The 26,841-nt window shown below is 41.8% G+C and overlaps 1 protein-coding gene across 1 annotated transcript in view; it reads right to left on the bottom strand.

Annotated features, from left to right (window-relative positions):
• The window catches only part of LOC124605305 (F-actin-uncapping protein LRRC16A), a 528,830-nt gene that overhangs the window by 168,319 nt on the left and 333,670 nt on the right, over positions 1-26,841 (bottom strand). Inside the window, exons 15-18 of the mRNA XM_047136886.1 lie at positions 26,525-26,640; positions 2,536-2,673; positions 2,145-2,310; positions 1,633-1,785 (exon numbers count right to left, since the gene is read on the bottom strand). Of these exons, the coding sequence (XP_046992842.1) occupies positions 1,633-1,785; positions 2,145-2,310; positions 2,536-2,673; positions 26,525-26,640 (573 nt within the window). The remainder of the gene's footprint in view (positions 1-1,632; positions 1,786-2,144; positions 2,311-2,535; positions 2,674-26,524; positions 26,641-26,841) is intronic.

Genomic DNA, 26,841 nt, shown 5'->3' with positions numbered 1-26,841 from the left:
TATAATCATGCAAACTCTAAACAGATGTCTGTTCGATCGTGTTCTGCACAAAAGATAGCATTCCGGTCAACGAACAACCCCACCAACGATGATGTCAGGGCATCTATCAAATGCGGTAGTGTTTGCCAGGTAGCCCAAATCCACGATCACTGTGTACACTGTCACAGACGGTGCTGTACGACACAGTGATGATGCCAACCAGACTCTCTGCAATAGAGGGACATACATAGAATGGAAGCAGGACAGTCAAAAACTGATGTGGCCAGATGGCTTAATGTGAATTGTTCAGTTGTTTTTCAAGTGCGACGACAGTTCATAGAGATTGGAACTGTATACTGAAGATCAGAGCCGGGCCGACCACATGTGACATCAGAAAGAGAGGAGTGTTATTTCCCTGTAAGGAGTCGACAGTACTGCCTTAGTACTGCACGGCAACTGGCATCTGATGTTTTAGCATGCACCGGACACGTTGTATCGAGGCAAACAGTTACAGAAGGCTTGTGCACAGTGGCTTTTATTGCCAGAAACATGTTGTATGTGTATCTTTGATGCGTCTTTAAAGAAGGGGATGTTTAGAGTGGAACCGTCAACATACCACCTGGACGGTCGAAGAGTTGGCCGATGTTCTTTTCACAGATAAGTCCCGATTTGGTCTGGAGAGTGAATCTCGATGGATTTACATCTGGAGGGAAAGTGGAACACAATTTCAGGACCCGATAATGTGGAAAAGGACCAATATTGAGGAGGGTCCCTAATGATGGTTGCAGGGATTATGCTGACAACTTGAACACCTCTTCATCACTTATACAGTTGAACTGACACATTTTAACTGCTGTCAGGTACCGCGACGAGATTTCTGGACCTCACGTGGGGTTGCTGTGAGGTGCCGTGGGCCCAGACTTCGCACTGATGGACGATAATGCTCGGTATCACACAGTACAGGTGGTTGATATATTCTTGGAAATGGAAGAATTTGCATGCATGCCATTGCCTCCTCACACTCTCAATTTGAATGCCATAGAACAATTTTGGGATGCACTAGAAACACGGGTAGCATCACGATAGTTTCCAGCAACCACTCTTCAGGACTTGCGAGCAGCTCTGCAAAAAGAATGAGTATTACTGCATTAACATGAGATTCGTGACATTATTTGCAGCATGCCTGAATGTTGTCAGGCCAGTGCTGCTGGCAGAGGTGGTCACACCCAATACTGAGAATATTAACCAGTTGTCGGAATGTGTGTCTAAATCCATTAAGTTCAAAAACAAAGAGCATTTTTGTGTAACGTTATGCATGTAGCAGTTGATTACGGTCTATATACTTTCCATAGTTTCTACTTTACTATCACCTGTTTGTACTGTTTTGTGGCAAAATAAACACAATTTGCAAAATTTATGTCTGTTGCTTTAATTTTGGACACCAGTGTATGTACTATAATGAGGTGATGTGTCCTTGATATATGTTCATACATTGTTCAACCTTCAATTAATTTGTCAAGAAGCAGGTCAGGTGATCATTTGATACTGTACTATTTACCGGGACATTGCACCAACTGTGTGGGAGGGAGGGAGGGGGATGGGGAGAGGGAGGGGGAGAGGGATCAGTGTAAACATTAGAAAGTAAAAGCAAACCTGTTTGGAGTTATCAGCATCCTTTATGAGCCCTGTTGCTTGATTAATATCATTGTTATTCTCTGTTGATTCCTGAGCAAGAGTACGTATCTTATTCTGTGTCTGTACTACTAGTCGATCCACCATTTGCTGTGTGGAACTCAATAGGAAACCCTGTAAATAAGAATGAGATTTAAAATCTATCACTTTTGCCTCATAATCCATTCGTATGAGCAGAGAATAAATAAACTTCTCAAAGGACATGAGTGTTAACATGAGGCAAAAGGAACTTTGCAATGAGGGGGATAGGACAAGGAGGGGGGCGGGGGTCAGCGATATGCTGTCACTTACTTCTACAATTTATTATTATTATTATTATTATTATTATTATTGGTGTAGGTAATACCTTAAAACTAATAGTATACCACATTAATGCATTGGTTTGAATACTTTATGAGGTATGAATATCATATTTATTGAAATTAACTTCAATCGATCATTGAAATCTTCTATGTGAGCAACAAACAAGTTACCTGCTGCAATCTGAAGGCCTGGCCATTACTGTATATTTTTGGTGTGACGTTTCTGTGCAGGATATCTTGGATTTTCTTCATAACGGCATCTGTTCTTTCTGCAGAAGTCTTCATACAGGGGACAATGTCATAAATTGGAAAAGGCATGTAGCGTACAGTATAATTACTGTAACAATGAAGCATATGTAAGTACTATTGAATAATTTTTGATGCAATATATGTTTGTACAAGAACAGAGAAGCTCATACAGATTCCATTACAGGAAAAAACTGCACACAGTATCTGTGTCTAGTTTAAATACATGGTGACATCTTATAAATAAAAGTATTACATTGCCGTTTTCCAGTCACAATTAGAAGTTAGATTTTTGATGGATGATAACAAGATTTACCTCTCCAATGCATACGCTATGTCCGAATAGCCTTGCAATGTTATATTGTTGCGATCATAAATTATTGTTCGCAATTTCGAGTTGATCTGCAGTGCTTTTGCAAGCAGCCTGGCTCCATTGTCCCCCATCATGTTTCCACTGAAACACCAATCCAAATACAAACAATAAATAACAAATAGCAAGGATAAGAATTCATGAGACAGATGAATGGTACCTATTTACTGTTTGTTATAACAGGAGTAACTAACACACAAAAACAGGAAAAAGGAAACACACATTACATCTCTAACTTTGGGACATGAATGCGTGAGGGAAATAAGAAAAAGCATGATAAGATAAAAGTTCATAGCAAAACTGCACAAGTGAGAGACAATGAAACTGACAATGTGATGGAACAATAATGGTTACAATTCAACAGTCTGGAATGTACCAATATATGATATTAGGATAAGTATGAACAAGCAATGGAAAAATCCAAGATGGAATAAAGACAATATTGTGAAAAGGATAGATTACTACACACCATATAGCGGAGATGCTGTGTCACAGATACGCCCAACAAAAAGACTGTCACACAAGTAAGCCTTCGGCCGAAAAAGCCTTTGCTGGAATTAGATGACACACACACACACACACACACACACACACACACACACACACACACACACACACCACAACAAAGCCAGACTGCAACCAGCAGCCCGGGATGGGAGAAGCAATATGGATGATAGGGCTATGAAGGAGGGTTGCACAGGGAGGGGAGGGATAGCATGATAGGAGTGAGAGACAGTAAAGCGCTGCTTGTGGGAGCATACAGGGACAAGTTGGAGAGAGGGTAGGACAGCTAGGTGCATTTGGGAGGTTAGAAAGAGGGTGCCGAGAGGGGGTGGGAGTGAGAGTGGGGGGTGGCAGTGGAAAACTACAGAAGTAAAAAGACTGTGGGTGCATTGGAATATTAGAGGGCTATGTAGTGTCAAGTGGGAACAGAGAAGGGGATATGTGGGTGTAGGACAATGACTAATGAAGGTTGAGGCCAGGAGGGTTAAAGGAACATTGGATATATTGGAGGGAGAGTTTCCACCTTCACAATTCAGAAAAGCTGGTGTTGGTAGGAAGGATCCAGATAGCAAAGGCTGTGAAGCAGTCCTTAAAATGGGGAATGTTGCATTGAGCAGCGTGCTCAGCAACTGGGTGGTCCACTTGTTTCTTGGGCACAGTTAGTCGGTGGCCATTCACGTGGACAGACAGCTTCTTGGTTGTCATGCCCACATAAAATGCAATACAGTGGTTGCAGCTTAGTTTGTAGATCACATGAGTGATTTTAAAGGAAGCCTTTCCTTTAATGGGATAGATGATGCTTGTGACTGGACTGGAGCAGGTGGTGGTGGTGGTGGTGGTGGTGGGAGGATGTTTAGGAGACATCTTGCATCTAAATCCATTACAGTGATAGGAGCCATGAAGCAAGGGGTTGCAAGCAGGAGTTTTGCAGGGATGGATGAGGATATTGTGTAGGTACAGTGGGCACTGTGGGAGGAAGGGTGGGAAGGATAGTGAAAAGGATGTTCTCTACTTCAGGGCATGACAAGGTAGTTGAAACCCTGGAGGAGAATGTGACTCAGTTGCTCCAGTTCCTCTGTGGTTGGACAGTGGGAGCTCGGGAGGTGGTGGATGACTGGAGAGATAAGGCATGGAAGATCTCTTTCTGTACAAGGTTGGGAGGGTAATTACCCTGATTAACCTGCTATCTGTCCCCTCCCTGCCCCAGCCTCCTCTTTAGCTCCATCACCCAGATTGCTTCTCACATCATGTGCTGCTGCTTGCAGTCTGGCCTCAGTAGCCAGAGACTGAGTGTGTGTGTGTGTGTGTGTGTGTGTGTGTGTGTGTGTGTGTGTGTGTGTGTGTGTGTAATTCCGATGAAGGCTCATTTGGCCGAAAGCTTACTTGTTTGGCAGTCTTTTTGTTGCGCCTATCTGCGACTCAGCATGTCCTCTATATACTCCTCATTGTAATCTATCCTTTTCATAATATCTGCCACACGTAAAGGCATATATAAATTTTGTAACAATCTTATATAATTTATCTAGTCTTTTTAGAAATCAATTTATTATTTTTATTCGTATTCTGATAATAATTTTGTTTAGATATTGACAAGCATACAAATATTTCTGTGTTGGTTGGACTGTTAGTAGTTGACACTTTAAAACAAAACATAAACAATTCTCATTTTGTAATTCCAGGAAAACTTTTAGGCCGAGTGAAACTAGTTTTTTGTTAGTATTTGTGGAATAAACTTCTGCAAATGTTAGGAACATTTTCCAGCTAATAATCTTCATGATATAAGCAACTTAATAAAAAGCACTGTTAATGAACAAATTTTATCAATTTCAATATTCAAAGCTAAGAGCCACGTAAAACTTCATGCTGCAATGTGAGAGGCACAAATTAATGTGGAACTGGATGAGGCCATTCGATATTCAGCAGCAGTTTTTGATTGTAATTAATGAATCCCCTGTTCCTAATAATGAATGACGTAAGCAGTGATTGTTAGAAATATATACATGCAGTGGCAAATCAGGCCTTGGGACCTCAGTTTGCGACAGTTTCTTGTTAGACAGTTTTGTTACAGTTTTACACAATAAATATGAAATTCTAAAAGAGACCATCGTGTCAACCTCAACTTCAAGAAATCTCTCTTGGTGTTATCAGATCATAAGCTACAATGTCAATAACTCAGCAAGTTGGAGCAAAATTTGGTGGAGCAGATACTCACAAAATTCTTTAACAGTGTCAGAGAGTGCCAAGAAATGACAATGAGTATTTGCTAACTAGCTGTTACGCTGTGTAATATTTCAAGTCGGTAGTTACACTGAACAAGAGGAAAGTAAGTGGTCAACCACAAGAGGTCAAATCCAGAGTCCAGAGAGGGGTCCACTGCCTGAATGGAAACAAAACAATAGGAAGGTCCATATGGCTCAAGAATCTCTAAAATCATAACAGACTATGGGAGAGATTTGCAGACTTGCTGATACTGCGAACTACATACCCTCACTGTGACTACACAGGGTGTTACAAAAAGGTACGGCCAAACTTTCAGGAAACATTCTTCACACACAAAGAAAGAAAATATGTTATGCCGACATGTGTCCGGAAACGCTTACTTTCCATGTTAGAGCTCATTTTATTACTTCTCTTCAAATCACATTAATCATGGAATGGAAACACACAGCAACAGAATGTACCAGCATGACTTCAAACACTTTGTTACAGGAAATGTTCAAAATGTCCTCCGTTAGCGAGGATACATGCATCCACCCTCCGTTGCATGGAATCCCTGATGCGCTGATGCAGCCCTGGAGAATGGCGTATTGTATCACAGCCGTCCACAATACGAGCACGAAGAGTCTCTACATTTGGTACTGGGGTTGCGTAGACAAGAGCTTTCAAATGCCCCCATAAATGAAAGTCAAGAGGGTTGAGGTCAGGAGAGTGTGGAGGCCATGGAATTGGTCCGCCTCTACCAATCCATCGGTCACTGAATCTGTTGTTGAGAAGTGTACAAACACTTCGACTGAAATGTGCAGGAGCTCCATTGTGCATGAACCACATGTTGTGTCGTACTGGTAAAGGCACATGTTCTAGCAGCAATCAGGTAGAGTATCCCGTATGAAATCGTGATAACGTGCTCCACTAAGCGTAGGTGGAAGAACATGGGGACCAATCAAGACTTCACCAACAGTGCCTGCCCAAACGTGCACAGAAAATCTGTGTTGATGACGTGATTGCACAATTGCGTGCGGATTCTCGTCAGCCCACACATGTTGATTGTGAAAATTTACAATTTGATCACGTTGGAATGAAGCCTCATCCGTAAAGAGAACATTTGCACCGAAATGAGGACTGACACATTGTTGGATGAACCATTCGCAGAAGTGTACCTGTGGAGGCCAATCAGCTGCTGATAGTGCCTGCACACGCTGTACATGGTACGGAAACAACTGGTTCTCCCGTAGCACTCTCCCTACAGTGACGTGGTCAACGTTACTGTGTACAGCAACAACTTCTCTGACGCTGACATTAGGATTATCGTCAACTGCACGAAGAATTTCCTCGTCCATTGCAGGTGTCCTTGTCGTTCTAGGTCTTCCCCAGTTGCGAGTCATAGGCTGGAATGTTCCGTGCTCCCTAAGATGCTGATGAATTGCTTCGAACGTCTTCCTGTCCTGACACCTTCGTTCTGGAAATCTGTCTCGATACAAATGTACAGTGCCACGGCTATTGCCTCGTACTAATCCATACATCAAATGGGCATCTGCCAACTCCGCATTTGTAAACATTGCACTGACTGCAAAACCATGTTCGTGATGAACACTAACCTGTTGATGCTATGTTCTGATGTGCTTGATGCTAGTACTGTAGAGCAATGAGTCGCAAGTCAACACAAGCACCGAAGTCAACATTACCTTCCTTCAATTGGGCCAACTGGCGGTGAATCGAGGAAGAACAGTACATACTGAAGAAACTAAAATGAGCTCTAACATGGAAATCAAGCGTTTCCGGACACATGTCCACATAACATCTTTTCTTTATTTGTGTGTGAGGAATGTTTCCTGAAAGTTTGGCCGTACCTTTTTGTAACACCCTGTATAAGATATCTCTCTCTCTCTCTCTCTCTCTCTCTCTCTATCTATCTATCTATGCATTTTGACTCAAAGTGGCTAGCACATAATTTACCAATAAATCAATGGCTCCCAAACCGCAGGCCACAGCCCACTAATTGGCTAGAGGCAGTGTGCCACTGGGCTACAAATGCCTGTGGAGAGATGAAGACAAGATAAAAATTATCTAGAACTTCAGGGGTTTCACTCGTCAATGACAAAGGTGAGCAAATACGGAATAGGAGCTGACATGCTCTATTGTTATCCTATACCACTCACAAAGGAATGTCAATTCTACACATCAAAATCTGCCCCCCCCCCCCCCCTCCCCACCTACCTACCTAAACAAGCTGCTACAAAGGAATAATGTTAGGTTTTTTTTTTCCTTCTTAATGTTGAAGATTATCAAATCGTGTGCCACCAAGTGGCCTTCTCTGGCTTCTCTTGGCATAAGCATATAATGTGCCACAATCCGATTGCAATGTATGGAGTTGATAGTGTCTCGGATCCAACTGCTGACAAGAATGATTCGCTTGAATACCCTCATTTAATACACAGACACAACAAGAAAGAAGGAAGTTTGGTGTTTTATGTCGTGTCCACAACTAAGATTATAAGACATGGAGCTTTGCACAGATTTCCTAGTACTGGAGGGGCAGGATGCACCATGGCCCTTTTAAGGAATCATCCTAGCATTTGCAGCGAATGATTTGGCTGATTGCAGAAAACCGATGTCTGAATGACCGATCCGAAAACTGAACCCATGTCCCTCAAATGCAAGTTTAGGGCGTTACCCACTACATCACTTTGCTCAGTCCCTGTGGACATAAGGCTGAATTAGGAATTTAAGTCATATTTGTCTCCTAATAGAACACACGTCTGTGCAGAATGTCAAACTGAACGTATTTCAGACGCCTAATTTCTAAACTGTTATTTCATTTGGCTACCAGTTTCAGCCACCTTCCGGCCCACTGACCGATGTGCACAAAGGTTCCAACCTTGGTTCTGGTCAAAATAGGGGGCAGCATTCAAATACTGGAATATGTAGATTTCTGCTTGATACAGTAATAACTTCAACTGAGTCCTGCAACCATCTCTGGAATACACAGACTATATCTGTGCGGGTCTGTAGAACTGATATTGAGATACTGGCATTTTATTGATTGGAGACTCCATGGCACGTTGTGTGCACCACAACCTAATAAGGGATAGAATCGGAAGGAAAATCAGCATTGGCCATATTTTGTTGTTTTATTGTCAGAAAAATCGATTTTCGGTCGCTTAGTGATCATCTTCAGTGCTGTAAGATACAATTAAAATTGGTAGGCACTGGTATCAAGCTATAACCACAAGCTTAGAGCGATCACACAAAAAGTTTTATGTGATTGCTCTAAGCTTGTGGTTATAGCTTGATACCAGTGCCTACCAATTTTAATTGTATATTACAGCACTGAGGATGGTCATTAAGTGACCGAAAATCGATTTTGCTGACAATAAAACAACAAAATATGGCCAATGCTGATTTTCCTTCCAATTCTACTGGCATTTTGGCATGCTCAGTAATTTTTACAGATAAGTAGTTTTGTTTGTTTGTTTGTGTGTGTGTGTGTGTGTGTGTGTGTGTGTGTGTGTGTGTTAGAGAGAGAGAGAGAGAGAGAGAAGCATTAACACCGGCATATTCTGTAAGCAGACGCACATTTCATGGGATTCGGAAACAGAAGAGACATAACACAAACTGTATCAATTGCTGCAATGACTGAGGTTACAGTGATTTGTAAATTCTATTATCTCTATTAATTCCCGTTATGACCTAGCTCTGATGGATAAATCACTAACAATGGAGGTAGAAAAAATCTCCAATAACTGAAGAACACTTGTCATACCATTAGAATTTAACATTATAGAGTCTCAGTGGGTCAAAATACATCTAACAATGATACAGATTTTTTTGTGGCAATAGTGCAGAAGGAAACTGGTGAAAGAAGGGACATGTTAATGTAAAACTGAAGAGAAGAGTGGCATGCAGGTACAGTGATGATGGCCTGGGCACTGTTTGCACTGTCACAGTCATGTCATGTCACGGACAAGTGTGAACACTGCCATTTAAATGTTTACAACAATACTTTCAAACATGTCAGTAGATGCACAGGCTGTGCACAGCCTTGTTGTGTTACTGTATCCTCCTTCAGTCAGTGACTGTGTGTTGTACCACAGGTCATGTCTACTGTTAGTTACTGCTACTTCAATTAAATATGGATGCTTGGTTTCAGACTGGGCCTTGTCGTAAGACACAAAATTCAAATTAGCGATGAAGAAATTTGCAAATCAGATTCTGTAAGTAGCAAGATTGTCTTACCAACAACTTCGACTCCAAGTAGTAGCAAGATAGCAAAGAACGCCAACAGATTTTCGTAAATATAACTAACCATCTGGAATGTGTAGGTAAGTCTCAATTTTTTCAAACCAAGAAAAGAAATTTTTCTTTGACTAAACCCACCATGATAAAAGTCTTCACAACCAAACATACAAAATACAAGAGTTTCTTATGAGCTGTCTTTGTTAACTGCAAAGAAGGGGTCAGCTCAAAGTGTGGGGAAAGTACTTATTATAACCAAAGAAAAAGTAATAAATAATCCTTTGTTTGATGAAAAATTTACACAAAAAATAAATGCAAATCCATTATCAAATACACAACTCTGAAGATAAGAATTAACGAAATGTCTGAAAGTGTGAAAGGAGCCATCATTACTGCTTCAAAACAAAGTTAATGTTTTCCACTGGAGCTTGACAAAAGTAAAGATGTTGCTGGCTATCTCATTTATTAGCTTTTGGTCATTTTCAGTTGAATGGCAATATTGATGAAGCACTGTTTTTCTGCCTGTCTTGGGTGACAAAAACAACAGGTGAAGAGATTTAAAATCTATCAACAAATTCATGAAAGAAAATTTAGGCTGGTCAAAGTGTGTAGGTTTCACAGCTGACAGTGCACTTGCTATGTCCAGAATTCATACTGGCTTAGTCACCAAAGTTAGGTCAATTGCTCCCTTGGTTTGGTGGGCACACTGCAGTATACATTGAGTGTCTCTTGCAGTTAAAGGTTTGGGCGAAGGTCCAAAATACTTTTGATGATGCAATAAAAATTGTAAACTTTATTAAGGCAAGGCCTAAAAACTCTCAACTGTTAGGTGTGATGAAATGGGCAATGAACACACACAGCTTCTACTTCACAGTGAAGTTCGGTGACTGTCAAGAAGCAAAGTATTGTCACATGATCGCCACAAGTTTCCCCAAGAGAAATTCCCTGATATTTCCCTGATTTCAAGGCAAGTTTTGGCATTTTTCCCCGAAAAATTTTGAGATCTTAAGGTTAAGTTAAGACGTAAGTTGACAATCTGTCTTTGCAGCTACGGTACAAGGAACAATAGCGCAAATGAGGAAATATCTTTAAAAAAATAAAATGAAAAAACTTGCAAGTAAATGGAGTTTCCTGATGAGAGCAAAAATCTTAAGTACTAACGTCAACATCTTTTGTAATGAACGGTTTTTAGATGGAGAAAAATGTTGTATGTGTTTTATTGAGACCATTGATGTTATTTTATTTCTATAAAACAAAATATGCATTTCCTTGGAGTCACAAGACAGACTTAAAATACCTTCACTGATTTCAGAAATAACCTCAGAAAAAAGTAGGCCTCTTTAAAGAAGTGTATAAAGTGGGAAGAACTGTGCAAACCAACCTGTAGTTGACCGCCAATAAAATGTCGGTTCTACTATGTTCGTTACTGTCGATTATCACCCACTGTGTTATATTTATTATTTTATAGGTATTGTGTGATTTTTCTTTCAAGAAATATACAAATACATAGCATACAAACTGCCAGCAACTGACACAATTTTCTTCTTCTTATCGTCCATACTTTTTAACATATAAAGTACTTTTGCAGTGCCAAAATGTATTAAACAAATAAAATGTCTATAAAACACCACAATGTACAATGTACTTGCAGTGAGACAGTTGCAATTCCTGAAATCTGCCGCCCATGGCCTCTGACCTGCTGAGGAGCAAAATAGTCCTGGGTCCATGGATAAACCATGAAAATCTGCTGCATTACACCAGGCACAAACAGACCCACCCTGTGGGCAGATCTGTGAGACCTGATCCAGTGGGCAGGGACTGCACATTAGGGGGAACCAAACGGCTTCAGATCGGCAGGTCCAATCCATTGCAGATACCCGCAGAAATGGCCTGCAGTTTTGGCCCGTCGCAGAAATCCACTGGTGTGGACAGCTATTCATGAGCCACAGACAGCATGTTGATGAAATGAGACCAAGGTGATCAATCCACTAAACAAATAACTTGTTCAAATACTCTGAGAATCAATAATAATAAGGACGATAGCAATTCATTGTAAAGATGATTGCTAAGCTGCAGATAGGCATCTAGAAAAGACAATCACACTCTAACAACTAAATTTTCAGCCATAGCTTTTGCCAGAAAACAAGAGCACAAACACATTCACACAATCACTCAGACACAACTCACGCGCACATGACCACTGTCTCCGGCCACTGTACCTACAATCTCTGAGAATCAGTTCCAAACATACCACTCCTCATGCCTCTCTACCTCTCATTAACAGTTGCAAGGCTAGCGGCAAGAAGTGGTGGCAGCACTAACTGCAAGCTGAGGGGAGTAGTAGGAAGGGGAGAAGCAGTAGTAATGAGGGAGTACAGAAGCGATGAACGTACTCAGCTGCACACAGCCAGTGACAATGCGTGACACCTCAGTAAACAAACCATTTTATCTACTGAGTAAATAAAGAGATGTTTTCCAAATTTTTTTTTCAAATTTCCCTGACAGATTTGAAATTCCCTTATATTCCCTAATTTCCAGAACCTGTGGCAACCCTATGTCAAGCTTTTCCGAACTCCACTACAAACTCAGGATTTTTCTTGTGAATGGAGATTGTGATGAGAAACTCTAAAATTCTTTCTTAGACTGTGTGACCAATGAAGACTAGTTAATGTGATTGGTATTTTTGTTGGATATTTTTGGTGCCCTCAGTGTTCTTAACTCACAAGGGGAGGTCACCAATCGCAACACGCCGATTTTGCCCAAACTGCCTGTGTAGGAGGAGATGCGTCTCCACATCACGTGCCTAAATATTTCGCCTGAGTGGGCCTTAGGAAAGCAGAAATGCTCTCGAAAGTTTTTCCGATAGCGTTGTATACTTTAATCAGCGCTCTGTTCATTGTTAACAGCGTAGCGTAATGGTCAGGCAAATTGCTTACGAAACAGGTGACCTGAGATCAATCCCAGGTGCTTCCTAATTTTTTTTCTGTTTTTTCTCACTGTTATTTTACTTTGTTTCCTCAGATTGTTCAACTATTTACCATAAAATTTAAATACATTCAAGCTTTCGAATCAAATATAAAACAATCATATTGTAAATGACATACATAAAGGTTAGAAAATAAAATATTATTCTTATTACGTATATGACGCTAACAGACGTTACCCTAACTGACCACTGGAATCACAAGCGTCGCGTCAGCTATCGACGGTAATGGATTTCTCACCAGTGAGTGTCGTGACTGTATGTATTAGAATGTACTTCTATTGTCAGTTCGCAACAATTCGTGGAGCTGTGAGTATCATCGTGGCAAAATAAAACATGGCAACTCAACAAAAAGTGACTGACAATCTCTAAATGTTTGATGAAGATTTCAAAGCAAACTTCACCAGTGTTCTTTCCTACGCTTTTTCAATCTATAAAGAAAAAGGGATGATTACTGACAAACCTCCTATGTCCTTCAGAAATATTCATAGGTGAAGCAATTGCACAGGCAGTTGTTGACGTTATGAATATGCATTTCATATAGTATGACGAAGATCTGATACTATGCACAGAGCCCAATGAAGAAAATATTTATGAAGAGGTACGTGGAAGATCTCTCTCTCTCTCTCTCTCTCTCTCTCTCTCTCTCTCTCTCTCACACACACACACACACACACACACACACATTTATCATATGCAGTCTCTTTTTATCTGTCACAGGGTGACTTCTTCAAGTACAGATGAGGATTGTACTCCTGAAGTTTCCTCCACGAGTTCCTCACATACATCAGCAACATTGGCTGACAAGAAGAAGGTCCTGGAATTTGATAACGCCTATCCGAAATGGAAATTTGCAACACTGAAGTCTAGATTCCCAATCCTGAAGAAAAGGGATTATCTTAAAATTTGGAGGAAAGAAGTACACCAAGGTGGCACCAGACATGAATAGTTGTCCTTAATTCACTTGGAAATATGGAAAAAATTTCAAGATGCATGACGCTGCTATGAACAGGTGCCAACTAGAAACCTACAGCAATGGGCAATGAGCACTGCATTTCCGTATTTGTCAGAGAATTTTCACTTCCATGCTTCTAATAATAAGAAAAAATATTCAATAAGGCAGTGAAAAATCACGAAATTCGTCAGCAAAAATGATGTCGCAACTTTGGACGAAACAGTGGCAGCAGCAGAGAAGTTTCATACACAGATGAGACATTTAATGCCACATTTCAACATCGACTATATAATTAACACTGACCAGATCGGATGCCAGTATGAGTCAACGTACAACAGGTCTCTGGATGTCAAAGGTGCAAAGACTGTTATGGTGAAGCACAGTACAGTACAGTTTAACCACTTCAGGGAAACTTTTACCCCTTGTGTTTTTATGTTTGCAATAGCCTGAAAATAAATTCAGTCCTTGGGTTGCCACTGTCAAAAAATTAGAAGACGAGCACGAAAATGTTGTCGTTACTTGTTCCACGTAAGGGAAACTAACAAAAGAGCTTTATGCAACATTCTTGAAAACAACACTGAAGCCATACATCACAGACAAACAGATTCAACCTAGTATGATGAGACATTTATGAATGAGCTAGGCAAGGCAATGTGTACCACGAAGGTCATTCCACCGAAACGTACACCGCTGGTTCAACCGTGTGATGTATATATCTATCGCCAAGTCAAAATTCTAATTAAAAAGACTATAAAGTGCCCCTGAATTGCTCCAACAACAGCGAAAAATATCATCAAGAGAAGACGCAATTAAAATACATTCGATCATGCAGCATCAATTTAGTGCTCCTGTGTTCACCCCTATGATCCAGTACGCTTGGTTAGCATCCGAACTGATATCAGACAAACCGTCGTTTCAAAACTTGAATGAAATGTCCTTTCCGATGACGCATGTTTTGGCAAAATGTAGCTACTCAAACAATGCCTTCCATAAAATGTGCCTGGAGTGAAACATACATATGTTTTACATGTTTCTATGGTAGATGTAACCATAAAAGCTGCAAACCTTCTACTGTGATAATGAATAAAAAGTAGCGCACGTAATCACAAGAATCTTTCGAAACTTTATTTTCATTAACACTTTCGCTTAATTATATAAATATACTGCTTGAATGTGTTTAATTTCTACAGTAAATAGTTGAACAATCGGAAGAAACAAAGTAAAATAAACATGGGGAAAAAACAGAAAAAAAAATCCGGAAGCACCTAGGTTTGATCCCAGGTCGCCTGTTTCGTAAGCAATGCGCTTGACCAACATGCTACACCGTTAACGACAAACAGAGTGCTGAGTAAGGTACATAGTGCTACTGGAAAAACTTTCGAGAGCATTTTCACCTTTCCTAAGGCCCACTCAGGCTAAATATTTAAGGCATGTGATGTGGAGACCCACCTCCTTCTACACACACAATTTGGGCGAAATTGGCGTGTCCCGATTGGCGACCTTCCCTTGTCAGTTGTGCAAGAATATTCATCAGTTTTTTGCACAAGACAAAGAAGCAATGCCAATGAAACTTCTGCAATGGACTGACAATGAAACTTCTGCAATGGACTCAAAAAGTGAAACAAGAGTTCTTTGACGTATTTCCAGTCTTACATGATTTTCTGGGAACCAACAAAATCAGAGTTGATACACATCAACAACTACAACCATAAAGGACACCTCAAATCTTTGACCTCCAGCAACACTAATTTGAAGGTACACATTTTCCCAAATTTTGTGCAAATTTTTTAGTAGGCTGAATTGTAAACACTAATTTTCTTTAGACAGTAACTTTACCTAAAACAATTTTTGAAATTTTTTTTAAACTAATAATAATTTATTTCAATAACTTGTCTTATACTGTGATTATACATTTTATTCTGCATTCATATGAACGACAAATCAACTAACTAGAGCAGCATCTAAGCCTTTTCATGTTTCTTTTAGGAACTAATTCCCTAAAATTGAGGGCAAAATCCAATGGATCGGAAATCCCTTTTGAGTAGATTACTTAAGAAAATGGAAAAAGTCATGAAGTGAAGACGACTTGCTAACTGAACTATCATGTGACCAGACTAAAATCATTTTTTAAAACACCACCATTGGTCCAGTTCTGGAAAACTGTTTGGCAGAAGTATCCAGCAATTGTAAAAATTAAACGGGGATATATTGAATGTACATAGTGATTTGGGGCTAAAACCAATCAGTTTTACTCCAGATTCGATTCTCTTTTGCGAAACAAACGATGTCAAAAATCGCACAAAGCTTCTTTTTTTAACACTGATCGCTCAATTTTGAGTTTTCATATAATTGTGACAGCTAAGTTGTCTTAATTATGTTTGGTAGTGTGTGATTGTGGTTAGTCATGAAGGTGGTTATAGAAAGTTGAATGATGATCTAATAGCTGTCAAGGAGTGGGTAAAAAGTTCTATGTCCAAACAGGATTTGTTTTTGGTTTAAAAGTTAGTTGGAGGGGATCATGCAAGAGTGAGAGGAAAGGAATGGTCCGGCATTATTTTAACAATCATTTCTTGGGATGTTACTCTACTGTGGATACAACAGCAATATAGTCACCAAGGTAAACTACAAGATTAAAAGAAAAACAATGGAAAATTGTACTGAAATGCAGGAGGATCTGCAATGAATTGACACAAGGTGCAAGGAATGGCAATTGAATCTCAATGCAGACAAGTGTAATGTGCTGCGAATACATAGAAAGAAAGATCCTTTATCATTTAGCTACAATATAATGGTCAGCAACTGGAAGCAGTTAATTCCATAAATTATCTGGGAGTACGCATTAGGAGTGATCTAAAATGGAATGACAATATAAAATTAATCATCAGTAAAGCAGATGCCAGACTGAGATTCATTGGAAGAATCCTAAGGAAATGCAGTCCAAAAACAAAGGAAGTAGGTTACAGTACACTTGTTCACCCACTGCTTGAATGCTGCTCACTGGTGTGGAATCCGTACCAGATAGGGTTGATAGAAAAGATAGAGAAGATCCAACAGAGAGAACAGAGAGAGCATACAAAACACACAATTCCATTAAAAATACACTACAAAACTGAGAAGAGACATAGATTTATACTAAAACACAAGTATATATTGATTACAAAGCAACACTTGTGATAGTAGGTGCTTGGGGCAAGAAAGGTACAACATTCAATGTCAAGATACAAAGAACATGTGAAAGCACAGAAGTATGGGGCAAACCATTCCACATTTGCAGATTATCACAGGAAGCATAATCACAAGCCAGCCTCCAGAGAAGAACATGAATATAATCAGAATACATTGTAAAAGACACCTTTGACTTTGCAAGAAAATCATCATACATTAGAAAACCAAGAAGAAAAGGAAAAGCTTTTGAATGACCAAGCATATGTGACAAGCAACTCAATATTTACATTATAACAACAGTGGAAATTCCTGGGTGGAACAACACTTACAATAAAGGAAACACAACCACTTACCTATAGCTCTGTGACATGTGGTAGATATAAGCAAGCAACAGAAAACAGTATTCAAACTAGCTTTCAAACTGCTCCTCTTTCACATAAAACCACACAGACAACCAAATGATGCAAGACCGACTGCTTGTTAGCAATTGTTGAGAGAAGTTGCCTGGGCACATGGAGGTGGGGTGGGGGGAGGGGTGTGGTATAAGAAAGATGACTGAGCATCTCAACAACAAGAAGATAGGAATTCAGAGGATACGACATAGAGGAGGGAGGGGGAAACTAAGGAACAATGGGGAAGAGAAGAGGGAGTGGGAGAGGTAAGAAGTCAGTGCCTGCATTGGGGCAGGGAGAGTGGTACGAGTACGCAGCTGACGAAGTAGAGAGCGAAGGAGTGGTGCAGAAAAGATATAGAATGTAAAAGGTAATGTGAGGCACTGGGAAAAAGGTTAGTAGAGGTTTAGGTGATTGTCTTGTTTTGCTTTTTGCTTTGTTTTAGAGTGCGAAACTACTAAGGTCATAGCACCCATGTCTGAACCTTACAACACAGAGACGAGAAAGGAGTTAAAAACAACAACATATTACGCCCAATTGATGGAAGGAAAGCCAGCTATGAACAGGGACTTGGAGAAACCCCATAAAATATGCCATAGAGACAACAGGGGTCCTGAACTAAAGATTAAATGTCCTTTGCCACATTGTTATGATGAATAAAAAGTAAAACACACTGGCACATTGTTTGCTAAAATTGGCAATAAATCAGACAGCAAATATAAATGAGAATGTAAGTGGTTAAAAACAGTGCAGTCTGTCAGGAAATGGGGACCCATCAAAGGTTGAGGACGATGAGCAAAAAGTGGTGGGGGATCACCACTTAACAAATGGCGATGGCTAGAAAGACAGTGGCCAATACACAACCTAGGTAAAATGATCTCCTTGCAGCAAGAGGGCCGCTTGGAGAGGTTTAACTCCCTAGAACTTGTTCCCATGAAGGGAAGACAGGTGGTGACACCAAAGTTACACCACCTGCTGACAGACAGCAACACAGAGATCATTTGAGGAAATGGAAGAACTAGCAGGCCGAGATACGAGGTAGCAGAGAAGAGGGTCACACTCCATACTCGCGATCAAAGGAGTCACTGAAGGAGGAGGCATAGGATGGGTGGCCAAGCATGGCAGAGAAACAGCACGTGTGTCTGCCAAGGAGAAAATCACGGCTGTACAAAAGCGTTAGTTCGGCAGCTTCTGCATACAAACTCTCAACCCAGCTAGTGTAAAAGACACCACAGGCCAAACAGATGCTATGATGGTGGATTATATTGAGATGGCATAAGATGCACGGATATGCAGATGAATAACAAAACACATGTAGCCTAGTGTAGAATGGACAAGGGACTAGTACAAATGAAGGAGGGTGGTCCGATCCGCTCCCCAGGAAGTACCGCTGAGGCCACATAGAACACTAACGGACCACCTACAGCAGGTGGCCAGGTAAGACACATGGGAAAAACAAGAAAGTTTCCTATCAAGCATGAGCCCCAGGAATTTTGTAGTTTCAATGAATGGAAGAGCAACAAGCTCAAGCTGTAATGACAGTGTCAGAAACCCATTGCAAAGCCAGAAATTCACAAAAATAGGTTCATCAGTGAAAAAGAGAAAGCCGTTCTTGATGCTCCACAACTAAAGAGGATCGAGACAATGTTGAAGACGCCACTCGAGGAGACAAATCCACGGAGAACCGCAATAGATTGCAAAATCGTCAACAAAAAGGCAGCTGGAGATGTACGGCAGGAAACTGGGCATAATAGGGTTAATGGCAACAGCAAAGAGGATGACGCACAGGGTGGAACCGTGAGGCACACCGTTTTCCTCGATAAAGGTGTCTAACAAGGCAGAACCCACACAGACTTTGAAAACTCGGTCTTTTAAAAATTCCTGAAGAAGAAAATACGGCATGCGGCCTTGGAAGCCTCACATGTAGAGAATATGGAGGATATCAGTCCTTCAGCAGGCACCGTAGACTTTCTCCAAATCGAAAAACGCAACCACAGACTGGTATGTCTACAGAAAACCATTTATGATGTGGTTGGACAAAGTGATGAGATAGACAACTGCAGAATGGCATACAGTACATCCACACTGTGCAGTGGTTAGTGAATTCCAAGGATCGAGCCACTGTACCAGCCGGGCATGAATCCATCAACTTGGAAACACAGCTGGTGAGAGAAACGGGGCGGCAGCTAGGAGGAAGGTGTTTGTCCTCACTGGTCTCGGGCATGGGTATGGCAGTGGCTTCACCCAAGTGCCTGGGAAACTTGCCCTCTGCCCAGATGTGAATGAGAAAGTGCTTGCCTGCAGGAGAAAGGTTCTGCAACACCTGAATCCAAAAATTGTCCGGCACTGTGGCGGAGGACAGGGATGAGGTGCTCCCTCACAGTTAAGGCGGCATTGTAGTACTCGTGATTGTGAGAGGACAGGGGTAGGGGTATCGCCCTAGCGTCCTCCACTCAGTTCCAATGGAGTGGATGGAGCCTGAAATTTCCACAAAATTGCAGCCCGAGGTGTTGGAGATAGCAATAGGGTCCACTATGACATCATCTGCAATGGTCAGGACAGAAATTGGGGAACGGACCTCAGTCCCAGAGAGCTGTTGGCAGTTGGGCCACACGATGGAAGAGGGAGTGGATCTGTTGAAATAACTAACAGATGAAATTCAATTAGCTTTTTGCTATCCCGAAGAACACGATGACACAGCGCAGGCAGCTGTTTATAATGAATGCAGTTCGCCGTCTAAGGAAGATGGTTAAAAACGCAGAGAGCATTGCCTTGCACGCGAATCGCGTCGTGCCACACCTCAGTCCACCGAGGGATCAGGACACAGTGCAGTAAAGATGAAGTGCCAGGAATGAAACGTTCTGCAGCGGTAAGGATAATGTTTGTAAGTTATTCGACCAGGTCATCACAACTGGGCAAAAGTTCGTTGAAGGTTGGCAGGGAGGAGTAAAGCCTTCAGTTGTGCACGCATGTAGGTGGGATAGGAGTAACCAAATGGATAGCACACGGGGAATGGTCGCTCGAGTACTTGTCACATAGGATGGACCACACAAGATCACAGGCAAGCTGGGCAGTGCAGAGGGATAGGTGCAAATGGGAATAGGTGTGGGTGGATTCTGATAGGAACACGGGTTCTCCCGGGTAAAGACAAACGAGAATAAATTGTCTGACAAGGTCACCCAAGAGGGTAATTCTCAGACAGTTTCTGGGAGAACTCCACAGAGGATGGTGTGCATTAAAGCTACCAAGCAACAGAAAGGGGTGAAGGAGTTTCCCAATAAGCTGGAGGAGGTCTGCCCTGCTGACACCGAATGACAATAAATGGTACAAAGGGAAACAGTGAAGTGAGGAAGGAAAATCTGGACAGCAATGGTTTGGAGCCAGATGTTCATTGAGATGGTTTGACCACGATCATCATCCCAGATGAGTAGCATGACTCCCCCACAAGATGAAATGCTATAAATGGGGGGAAGGTCAAAGCAGACTGGAAAAAAATGCGAGAGTTCAAAGCAGTTGTGAAGATGCAATTTTGTTTCCTGGAGGCAGAGAACAAGTGGATGCTGCGATTCCAAGAGCAGCCGTAATTCCTCTTTGTTGGATCTAAGGCCACAAATGTTCCATTGGAGGAGAGTCACGATGAGGAAAGGGGAGAAGGGAAAAGATTAAGGGGTGTCACCTTTGAGGCTGCCGAGTGCTAGTCTTCGAAGACCCTATACTACAGGGCGCAGAGGCTGGAGAATCCTGCTCCACGAGATCTACAGAGGCGTCAGCATTCTCCCTCTGTCAGTCCGCTAAGTCCTGGGCAGAAAGACGGTTGGTCGTGCACACTGGTGACACGGAGGTCGGCCAGGTGAGGCTACCATTTGACGACAATGTTGAAGGGGATCTCCAAGTCGGCGAAGAAGAAGACTGTTTACCTCTGTTTGATTTCTTGGAGCCTTTCCGGTTGGCAGAGGAAGACTCACATGCTTGTTGGCTGGAGGGACGTGAAAAGTCTATGCAGGAGTATTCCTTCTGTCCTTTCCGGCCTGCCGCTTGTGCAGCAGAGGACTTTGACCCGTGAGGCAAAAGTCTGATGGCTTGTTGCACAGCTGGAGGAGATGAGGAAACAGGGATGCTACATTGACACTGAGTGATTATACAATCACAGTGCTGAATTTGAGGTCGCATGTCTGTGTGGCCACATTCTTCATGGAGCAAGAACAGTACTGTAAGTACCAGATGGTAGAACGCAAGGTTTCTGACTAGCCGACAACTTGCGAGCGACAGGGTAAAGCACTTTTCCCTTCACCTGGATCTTCTGAACGGCACGCTCATTGAGATATACGGGACACAATCTTGGGAGGAGGCTGCACGGTCGCCATTGCAGTTGATACAGTGGGGAGGTGGAGGCGAAGAATCACCCTTGTCAATATCCCTACCACAAGCTGGGTGTCGACAAAACATTTGAGTGTGATTGTAACAAGACACTGGTAGAAGCGTATCAGGTTCAGAATGTATGGTCAGACTGTGGTAAATTCATAGCCTGCTTTGATCTTTGATGGAAGCACTACTCTATCAAAAGTGAGAAATAGAGTGCATGTGGGCTCTACGGAAGCATCTACTTCTTTCATCACCCGATGGACTGCAATGACATCTTGATCAGAGAGGTAAGTCTGGATTTCTGCCCCAGTCAGACCATCAAGCAGCTAAGTGAAAATAACGCCACATGAAGAATTGAGCACCTGAGAGCATCGACATGAACAGGACAGCCACGGAGGAGCGAAGCTGCAAGCAGTTGTGCTTGAGAATCGGAAGTAGTCTCCAAAAGCGAAGGGCCATCGCGTAAACAAGAGCAGGATTTGACAGAGCCGGCAATTGCATCAACGCTTTTCTGAATAATAAATGGATTTACCATAGCACAGGACTGACAATCTTCAGTATGTGAAACAATGAGGAACGGTGGTGCAGTTGGGAGGGTCTTTGAATCATTAGCCTCATTCCGTTTACGTTTAGAGGACGCTGACTGTGAAGATGATGATTGGCTCATTGTGAGAAAACCCCCCACGATTGCCAGTGTCTCCAATGGCACACTGCTTCCAACTGGAAGGCCCCTCTCAGAGGGGGTCCCATGGTAGCCGAGCACGAACCTGCCAAAGAAAGGCGAGCACCTTGTGGGGAGGTTTAGGTGAGGAGGAGTGCGAGACAGCAGGATGTGCTGGAGAGAGGTTCCCTCTTGCGTATTTCAGAGAAATTAGTGCTGGAAGCAAGTATCCAAATGGCTTGTGCAGTGAAACAGCTGTTCAAAACATTTGTGTTGTGACGTGCAGCATGTTCGGCAACTGGACGGTAAATTTTGTAGTTTACTATAATTTGGCAGTGGCTATTCATCCAAAAAGACACTTGGCTATTTGTCAAGCCCACATAGAATGCTGCACAGTAACTGCAATGTAACATAGCTGATATACGAGGGCGGTTCAGAAAGTAACCTCCGATTGGTCATTGTGCGGGTTGTGGGGGGAGTAGCGACGCCATCTGTGCGTTCACGCACTCAACAGGTCAGTCGGCATCAAGCCGTGGTCGAGTGAACGTCGTACCTGCGCTAGTTTAGTTTTTGTGGCAGTTTGAAATGTGTGCTGCAATAGAAAACCCCGCCAAATGTGAAGTGCGTGCTGTCATAAGGTTTTTTACAGCCAAAGGATATTCTGCAGCAGCTATTCATCATGAGCTTTGTGCCGTGTACGGACCAAGAGTTATGAGTGAAGGAGTTGTCCGTGAGTGGGTACGTTTATTTAAAAGTGGACGAGAAAACGTTCATGATGAAGAGAGGAGTGGTAGACCATCATTGGTGACTGACGAACTCGTTCAGACAGTTGATGCAAAAGTTCGTGAAAATCGACGTTTCTCAATGTCGGAGTTGTCTACTGGTTTTCCACAGATTTCTAAGACTCTCTTGTACGAGATAGTGACAGCAAGATTGGGTTACCGTAAGTTCTGTGCACGATGGGTGCCCAAAATTCTTACCGACCACCACAAAACTCAAAGAATGGCCTCTGCATTAGACTTTCTGTCACGTTATGAGGACGAAGGAGAACCATTGTTAAACAGAATCGTGACCGGTGACGAAACCTGGATTAAGTACGTGAACCCTGAGACAAAAGAACAATCAAAGATGTGGGCACATTCAAATTCGCCTACCAAACCAAGAAAAGCCTCGCAAGATTTTTCTGCCAGAAAACTGATGGCAACGGTGTTTTGGGATGCCAAAGGGGTGTTTTTGGTTGAATTCATGGAACGTGGTACGACCATTAATCAAGACGTGTACTGTGAAACAATAAAAAAGTTACGACGGGCTATACAGAACAAACGCCGTGGTATGCTGACTTCCGGTATCGTTTTTTTTGCACGATAACGCCCGTCCTCACTCTGCTCGCAGAAGAACGGCCCTTCTTGAGTCCTTCAAGTGGGACGTTATCAACCATCCACCTTACGGCCCAGACCTGGCGCCAAGTGATTATCACCTCTTCATGCATTTGAAGAAATGGCTCGGGTCACAGCGGTTTGATGATGACGAAGAGCTCAAAGATGCGGTCACAGGCAGGCTCCAGGCACAAGCGGGTGATTTTTATGCAGAAGGAATTTCAAAGCTTGTGAAGAGATACGATAAGTGCCTCAATCGCTATCGAGACTATGTAGAAAAATAGTGCAAAGATTTAGTTGTAAGATGTATATATTAAAATATTTTTATTTAACTTGGTGTATTTTTTTAAATCAACCGGAGGTTACTTTCTGAACGGCCCTCGTATTATACAGCTGCATTCATAAGTTACCCAACCTTTTCTGAGATAGGAAATGCCTACGACAGTACTGCAGTAGCAGATGGTGGTGGTGGTGGTGTGTGTGTGTGTGTGTGTGTGTTTTTTTAACAGGCCTTGCACCTGGGAATGACATATGAGGTGAAAGATTGGAAGGAGGATTGGAAGAGGGATGGACAAGGATATTCGGTGGGTTGGGCAAGCAACAGAACAGTACTTTGGGTGATGTGGGTAGGTATTTGCATACGACACGCCTAATCTCTGGGCGCAACGAGAATTAGTCGAACCCCTTGTGATAGATGTGGTCAAGTTTTTCAAGGCTAGGATGATACTGGGATATCAGAGGAGTTCCAGTTGTTGGCTGGTTAACAGGTTTACTTGTGTTGGATGAGGACATACTGTGGGAAATCTGTTTATGGATGTGCTGCATGGGATATTTTCTGTCAATAAAGGCTTTGCTAAGAATATTACTATACTTGTACTTCAACAACTCCTGCAGCATCCACAGGTGGTGGGGCAGTAAAGAAGACACTTTTTGACGTGGAACTGGTCACAGTTGTCAAAGTGCAGGTAGTGTTGGTTGTTGGCGCACTTGATACAAGCAGTCCTCTGAGAGGTGAAGACCGACACTTGGGAAGATGGCTCATTGAACTGAGGAGCACATGGTGAAGTGAATTTAGGAATAGATGTTGAGGTTACGGAAGAGAGAGCAAAGGTTGTCCCTGCCATGACCACAGATCATGGCAATCTCATTTATGGAGCTGAACCAGACAAGTGGTTTTAGGTGCTGACTGGATAGAAAAGATTCCTCCACAAGGCCCAAAATAACTTGGCACAGGCTTTGCAATAGGAATGTCCATGGCAGTACCACAGATTTATTTATGGATCTGGCATTCGGAAGTCAGAAAAAAAAAGACCTAACTAACTGTGAATCAGGATGTGATTCACTAGAAGGATCAGGAAAGACATGGTGGATTTTGAACTGGGGAAACATTGAGAAAAGTAGTGTTCCATGGCTGCAAAGTAATGGGTGTAGGGTATGTTGGTATGTAAGGATGCAGCATGCACTGTGACCAACAAGGAGTCCGGAGGTAAAGGGACAGGAACTGTGAAAGGGAGTAAATGAAATGTACTGTCTTCAACCTAGGATGAGAAGTTGTGGAAAACCTGCACTCTCAAGGCACCTCAGCAGTACATGGTACGCCTCTAATCATAGATGGGAGTAAGAAGGAAAAAAATATAGATAACAAAGACAGTGCAGTAGTACATTCATCACAAATACTAAATCACATGATTCCTCCTCCCCCCCCCCCCCCCTCCCCCCCCCCCCCACACACACACAGGTTGCCACCATAATTACAAGATTTTGATTAATTCACTTTATAATGCAGCTCTGACCTGTGCAAATCATAAAACGAAAGTGACTAGTCAGTCATTTTTTAAAGATTCAATTTCACACTCTGCAGTTAACTGAAAAACTAAAAACCTGACATACGCCACTTTGTGAACATCCTGGAACATGCATTGTGTGGACTAACCATGAAACATAGTGTACAGCACGTCACCGATTTGTGTGGGCCAACAATACTGACTGACAATGGTGAAGAGGGCCTATTAATGAATACAGTGGCTTCATATTGAAAAACTGGTCTACATAAAAGAGTATTCCCAACTTTTAAAGGTGTGAAAGGACTATGACTTACGGAAAATCACTACAGACAGCTAAAAAGGTAGTCTAGAGTACAACAATAATGAGCAGTGACTATTGGGTTGTGTTGGAAATAACAAAAAGGGAGTAGAAAGACTTTCAATGCAAATTGAACATCAAGATGGATACCTAAACAGCACTTTAATTATTTAGAAAATTTGGTGCAATGCTAAGTAGCACTATAAATGAAAATGGAGATGTGTCTTTTTTTACCCCAGCAAAAATGATCCTAGCCTCAGGAAACAAGATATACATGGGATTCCTTGTGAATGTAAAATGACACATATTACCCAACCATGTCATACAGTGCAACACTGATTTGATGAACACCAACCAGATAAATCTGTAACAGCAGAGCATTGCCTCAGTACAGGACATTGCAAGATGTACGAGAAAACAAAGATTGTATCATAAGTTTTATCTTTCTGGGGGGATGTGTGATGAAGGAGGCAATACGTAACTGTAAAGTGAATAATGTACAATAAGTACAGCTTGGAACCCTGTGCTAGCTATGATTAGATATAAAGTGAAACAAGAATATTTGACAACAGCTGCACTTTATCCACACCCACAGCTAAATTTGGCACACGCGTGGTAGGCCGCAGCTCAGTTCCCAGTTGGAGTCTGTGAAAACTTCCATTGCTAACAGTAAAACACAGTCACCATCAGACTATGAACAGTATTTGTGGGATACACACAGTGTCACACACCAGGAGACCTGAGAACCGTAATTGAATATATCCTCTGACTCCTGAACAGTCACACGTGTTTCAACACTCCAAATTTATTGTCAGTACATACATTAAAACTATAAATTATTTCAGTGCAAAAATTACAGATCACAAAAAATACAAGATGTCTAACTACACAAAAATTGTAGCTGCAAAAGACATAAACAGAGTTTTAACCAGTTGTAGACTTCATATCCTTTAGATACTGTCAATCTACTTTAGAAACAAGAAGAAAGGAGAGAGAGAGTACCTGATGTCTATCATCTGCAAGCACTGATTACTCCCCAATGCATTAATCAAATTGTAGAGATCAGACTTCAGTTTGGAATCTGGTATGCATAATGACTGAAGAACACAATCTTCTTCCTGAAACCAATTTCACTCATAAATGAACAAGTAGAAATTTACATATGAATATAATGAAATATTAGTACTGATTTCCTTTCATTCAGAAACACAAATCAGATACTTCTTATTAGACACCCAAAGATCTAATGAGGCCAACATGTACCATGGAAAGAATTGCGTCAGAGAAAAGAGAGGGAACTATGTTTTTGACTATTTAAT

This window comes from Schistocerca americana, chromosome 3, assembly GCF_021461395.2.
Source record: "Schistocerca americana isolate TAMUIC-IGC-003095 chromosome 3, iqSchAmer2.1, whole genome shotgun sequence".
In the NCBI taxonomy this organism is placed as follows: Eukaryota; Metazoa; Arthropoda; class Insecta; order Orthoptera; family Acrididae; genus Schistocerca; species Schistocerca americana.
This window is presented reverse-complemented; position numbering and strand designations above follow the sequence as displayed.